This window comes from Nematolebias whitei, chromosome 16 (genome assembly GCF_014905685.2).
Source record: "Nematolebias whitei isolate Nwh7 chromosome 16, NemWhi1, whole genome shotgun sequence".
NCBI lineage: Eukaryota > Metazoa > Chordata > Actinopteri > Cyprinodontiformes > Rivulidae > Nematolebias > Nematolebias whitei.
Window position 1 is genome coordinate 6,591,152 of NC_056513.1, and position 6,146 is coordinate 6,597,297.

General features: G+C 38.7%; 1 protein-coding gene across 1 annotated transcript in view; it reads left to right on the top strand.

Annotated features, from left to right (window-relative positions):
• The window catches only part of LOC119423043 (E3 ubiquitin/ISG15 ligase TRIM25), a 9,856-nt gene extending 4,708 nt beyond the window's left edge, over positions 1-5,148 (top strand). The window contains exons 3-8 of the mRNA XM_037690451.1: positions 882-977; positions 1,064-1,297; positions 2,473-2,641; positions 2,910-2,972; positions 3,050-3,139; positions 4,946-5,148. Of these exons, the coding sequence (XP_037546379.1) occupies positions 882-977; positions 1,064-1,297; positions 2,473-2,641; positions 2,910-2,972; positions 3,050-3,139; positions 4,946-5,148 (855 nt within the window). The remainder of the gene's footprint in view (positions 1-881; positions 978-1,063; positions 1,298-2,472; positions 2,642-2,909; positions 2,973-3,049; positions 3,140-4,945) is intronic.
• Positions 5,149-6,146: the final 998 nt, after the last annotated feature.

Consider the following 6,146-nt stretch of genomic DNA (forward strand, 5'->3'; position numbering starts at 1 on the left):
TGGTTTTGAACCAGTTTGACATGACTGTCGACGAGGGAGAGGGCCGGTACCAGAGGAGGGGGCGTGCCAAAGAGACCATCTTAGCACCAACATAACTGGTTTGTTCCACTTTGGAGTAAGCTGTTAGGGGAAGAATCAGTTTTGTGTTGTTTCCTTGACTGATGAAGCCTTCTGGATGGAAGGTGAAACGTTTCAGCACAAAAAAAAAAGAAACTGTCCAGATGACCTGACTGAATAATTGTTGGATTGTATACCTGGATTATTGAGCATGGACTTTGTTGGTTTGCTCTGGTTGGATTGCTGCTGTTGCTGCTTGTTTGTTTTTTATTTTTTTGGTTGACGAGCCATAAGAACTTATTAGGATGTTAGTAAATGTCTTTTTTACCTGAAGCATGTTGTGTTTTCCCTTAATTTTCTTCTTGGATTATATCCAAATGCTTAATTTCCCTGTTAAAAATAAAAAAAATCTTCCAAGGGTGGGGGGGGAGACAGGGAACCCCCTCCCCTCACACCAACATCACTATGGGCACTAGATTTGTCCTCTTTTTCATCCCTTGAGTTTGCAGGTATGGAGATTTTTTTAAATTTTTTATAGTGCTTGAATTTATAGTTTATTCAAACGACTGGGGTGCCCGAAGATTAATCTGTGGTAGCCAAGGCCTCCATTATACCCCCTCATGGATAAAATTGCTCCCTCCTTTCGCCACAATCTGTCACAGCGCTACAAGCAAAAAAAAAACAACCCCTGTTCTTCTATCCACTTGGATGTCTTCCATCAAAAACGTTAAGGTTTACATTAATTCCCTGTTCTACTTGTCAGAAGTGACTCTACAAACTGGACCTTTATTTCTAATTAAATGTGGTTTTTTTTCTGTTTACAGTCTGACCTGAGAGACAAGTTGAGTTTTTTGGATGGAAAAATGTCAAAGAACGAGACTGTTCTTTGTCTGATGAAGGACTCTGAGAAAAGGCTAAAGGTTCGTATCTGAGGGGGGGTTGAAGAACTGAAATAAATGATGCATGCTGTTCGTTTAGAATCAAGTCTCGAGTTTGTCGTCACCAGGATTCAGCCATCAACAGGAAGAAAGCCGTGTCGGCGGAGTACCAGTACATACAGGACATGTTTGCCCGAGAGGAGCAAGAAGCTCTGAAGTCTATCGACCGGGAGGCCGAGATCGGGCAGACCAAAATCAGAGGGCTCATGGCGAAGTTTGTCGAGAACGTTGACAAGATGAGCAAAGCTAAAGAGGAGATCCATCAGCTGCTGAGCCAGTCCCAAACCCAGGCCTTCTTACAGGTGGGACGCCTCTTCATCAGACTTATGATCCTTTCCACATGATCCAAACAGAACCGTCAAAACAGCCAGGTGTCTTCTTCACGATGCACAAACTATTTAAGAATGTGTTCAAAATCACTGCACGAGTGTTCAATAAATACATTTAACGGTTATTAATATCAACTCCCTGTTTGAAAACAACATCCTTTTGGTTTTATCAGCATTTAGCACCAGTTTGAGACGGAACAAATCTGACTGGGTGATGTCGAATGCACACTGGAAAACTTTAGCAGCTGTTCTAGCTCGGCAATAAACCACTGTGTTGTTGGCGTAGAAATGTAAGGATGCACCAGGGATGCTCCGATCTACATGTTTTATGTAGATTTGAAGAGGGTAGGTCCTAGGGCTGGACGACAAGGCCAAAACTTTTATCACGATATATTTCTTAATTTTGGTCATAACGATATAATTCGATATCGATATAAACAATATAAAAGCAGAAAAACTGTACAAATTAACGTTCAGCTTTTATTTGTATTTAGCCTTCAAAAATTTTTGAAATCACCATAAAATAAAATTCACAACTTGTTGTCAATATTAATAGTTTTAACTTTAAACAACAACATAACCTAGCCCACGCAGACGTTTGCTGCGTAACATCTACGTCACCGCGCACTTACATAGTTGTGCCGCAGCTTTTTCTGTTCGGGCTGAAACTGCAGCGGCCGCTTCAACCCGAACAGCAAAAGAAACGCGTCAGTGAAACGCTGTAATCCTATTGAAATATCGAAAATGTGCTTAAAACTCATATCACCGTTATTGGATAAAAGTATATCTGTATCGACTTATTGTCCAGCCCTAGTGAGTCCTAAGACGGAGCCTTGTGGTACACCATTGTTGGCATTTAAATAGCTGGGAGAAGTACCGTTATGTTGAACACATTGCCATTTTCTCTATGAGAAAAATATTCAAAAATAGGAAGAAAACGGCATCAATTCATACAGAATGACTGCATTTAAGATTTTTATTTGCGTGCAAACATTGGATGAAAATTAGTTTAAATAATTAATCATTTCTGCCCAAACAAAAGTGCATAAATGAGATGAAACTGCAGCGAAGAAGACGTGATTTACTGAATGCATTTTAATTTGAATGTCATAATTTTGCAATAATAAAACAGTTTTTCCTCCTGCCAGGCTTCATTTTACCTCCCCCAAGCCGTGAACTTTGACCCCTACACCCCTCGGATCAACCTGGACTCTAAGAAGGTGATGCAGTCAGAGGCGTTTGCTGCGTCCACGAAGAACTTCCTGCTGCAGCTCCTGAAGCAGCCCGTCGAGAACAGAACACCGATACTCCTCAGAGGTGACAACCGCAAACACACGGACCAGTAGAGACGACGTCTGTCGATGCACCGAGAAAGTCGTTTAAAAATCAATGTTCGATTTTATTGCAGAAAGTCATTCAGTCACTTTAGCAGCGGGTGAGTGGTTTGCTTTGGGGAGTGGTGGAAGCAGAAATCCAAATCAAAAAGCCATGTTTGAACCGGTGTTCTGATTTGAAGCCGCGGGGATTTGAGATGTTTAAATTTACGTTGGTGAAAAGATGAACTAAACTTCGGTCTCGTTTTCAGGTGAACGAGCAGCGTCGGCCTCCGGGTACATGCCGACGAGTCCCGGGAACTATCCAGAGCCAGGTCTGTCAAACACGGGCTTCACATGCAGAAGATAAGGAACTTTAAAAAAAACTTCAGTTCTTTTTGTGTTTTTTCAGAGTCAAAGTTTCCTCAGGCTCCTCCGAGATTCCCCAGGTCCCACAGTCCAGGACCTGGACCCGCAGCGGGCCAGAAGAAGAAACCGCAGAGTAAGAACATCAGGTTTCTGTCCCACGCTGCCGAACAGAGCTGGTTTGGCGGCAAATGTTTTCGTTTTTAATCTGATTGTTGGCAATTTGGGACTCGGCTACTACCACGCTAAAGTTTAGCTCATTATCTGTAAAAGCGACTGAACCGTAGCCATTTTTATTTGACTTGTGTTGGCTGTGGCAGCCATCTTGAATTGGATTGACTCCAAAGGTAGATATTAACTTCTGATGATTGCTCAAAGAGTTTCATTAAATTCATCAACTGGTTCTTGGGATATTTTGCTAACACACAGACACGGGCAAAAACATTATTGTTCAGCCTTGGGTAATGATAATTTTTTGCCTAAACTATTATGAAATTTGACAAATTTGAGTTGTTTAAACAGCAAAAAAAAAAAAAAAACGGGGTCCTCTCAGACTGAGAACCTAATTATGGCTACTTGGAGCAGAGCCACTTCCAAAGTAAATTTTACTATCTTAAAGCAATTCCAAGTATCAAAAAAGTCACCTCAGTAATTTATTTTTGTGTGAATGTTTATGAAGCATTCACTCTGTTGTGATGTGTGTTTTTCTGCATCTTTCTCGTTCCACAGTTTTTGTGCCATTTCAACAGATCATAAATCAAAGCGTTCAGCTCGTTCAGGAGAAGGGTGCTTTAGCTTTTGGTATTGGTGCAACTTTAGCTTTTTGAAATATTTAGCCTTTTTCTCCATTTTTTTTTCTCATAGAAAATGAATTGAGCTCATTTTCCATCCTTCATATCTTTAGATGTGTGTTCAACCTTTTACTGCTCCTTTCACAGTTTGCTCTGCTTCAGCTTCTTTCAGCTTCCTACTGCGAATTTAAACTTTTTTCAGCTACTTTCAGCTAGTTTCAGCTATTTTTTTTTCAGCTGTTCAGCTCCTTTCAGATATTTTCTGCCAACTACAACAGTTTTGTGGTTCTTCTAACTTTTTTCTGCTAATTTCAGTTTATGCTTCTTTCAGCTTATTTCTGCAAGTTTCTGCCTTTTCAGCTACTATTTAGTTGTTTTTGTGTTTATTTTAAAAAAATTTTCAGCAAATTCCTCATTATTTGCACTATTTTTTTTGTTTGTTTCATTTTTCAGCCTAATTTAGCTAAAATGTATTCTCTCCACTTCATTCTGGTAATTTAATCTTATTTCTGCATGTTTAGCTACGTTGAGCTGTTTTTGGCAAATTTCTGCCTTTTTCAGGTAATTTCCAATTCTTTGTGCTCATTTCTGCTTCTTTAAGACTAATGTGTTTGTTCTGCTTTTTATGCTAATTTAAGCTTGTCCTACTTTTTCAGCTAACTATTAGCAATTTTTTTTATCTAATTTCAGCTGTTTTCTGATAAATTCAAGTTTTGTGGTAACTTCTGCTACTTTCAGCCTATTTCTGCTAGTTTCAGTTATTTCAGCTACTACCATATTTAGCTGTTTTATGTTATTCTTTTTTTAGCTAATTCCACTTTTTTTTAGCTCATTTCAGCTCTTTCTGCTTCTTTCTGCCTTTTCAGATACTTTTTAGATTTTTATGCTCATTTCTGCATATTTAAACCTAATTCAGCAAATATGTGTTCTTTCTACGTTCTTCTGGTAAATTAGGCTTGTTCTTCCATTTCAGCTAATTTCTGCTGTTTTTCATCAAGTTCTTCTGCAAAAAGCATTCACACTGCATTTTTGCAGGAAAGACATTTTCTGTAGTTTGTTGTTAATAATGACGTTAGGATTTAATGTTTGTGTTTTAACTATAGTTTGCAAACTGTTGGGTTTTTTTTTTTTCATTTTATTATTTCCTTTAGAAAACACCAAAAATCCTCCCCAGTACACTGAAAACTTTGGAAATAAGAAGTTTAACAAATCCCTGGATAACCTGTTGGAGTTTGAACGGAAACCCCAACCCAGAGGACGTCCTGCTGCAGCAGAACCCAAAGAGGATCCAGGTGGAAACCAGATCCACACATTTACCTTAGCTCGTCCAAGTTCTTGTTTTTTTATTCCTTAAAGCCATAATAGCTGTCATAATACGTGACTTTTCATTAGAATTTTCATGTTTCTTCAATGATTTCTACATTAAATGACCTTTGGGGGGTTAAAGTAATAAAAACCCAGTTTTATCTTTAACTGTTAATGTTTGAATGTAAACAAACGTCTTGTAATTGTTGCCAACAAAACCAGACTGCTGATTATTCTCATTTATTACAAAACAGTGACTTTTAGAAGCAAACTTCCACATATTGTTTTTTTATTTTTTTAAGATGTTACACTTGTAAAACAAATTTAATCAAAAACATTAAAAATGTGTATTTTGACCGCTGTTGTGGCTTCAACAAAATTGTAGACAGTTTTTTTGTTTATCTCTGAATGCGTTTTACAGCAAACACTGAATGTATTTTCGTGTTGCAGAAGTTTCAGACTTGCCTCAGGAGATGAGTTCCACTGAAAAAAGAAACAATCTTCTCAAATGTAAGTGCAGCAGCGGTTTTTGCACCTTTCTGTAAAACTGCAGTTCTACGTTGTGTAAAATGTGAAGTATGAACTGAACGCAGTCATTTTTAAATCTTAAAATCCATATTTAATTCCTTATGGAGCATGGTGGACATCAGAACTTTAGAAAAATGTTCCTCAACTAAAAATGATGAAGGCTTTGAATCTCCCGCCATCATCAGATTAGAAGAATCTGTAGAAACCTCTGAGCTCAAAGGACGAGGCTGAAGGTCAACACTGGATGGTCGTGATCTTCGGGCCCTCAGGGGCCACTGCATTTAAACCAGGTCTGGTTCTGTTCTGGACTCAGGAACACTTCTCCAGATCATTGTCACACAGTTCATCCACAAATGCTGCATTACTTCCTCTGACAGGGGCAGCTTGCACATCTGGAAAGACTCCATTAAAGTAGAAAATTAGACACAGCTTTTAGAAGAACATCTGCTCATATCCAACAAAAAAATCCAGCGAAGAAGATCTAGGACTGTAGAACAGCTAGAATCCTCCGTCAGACCA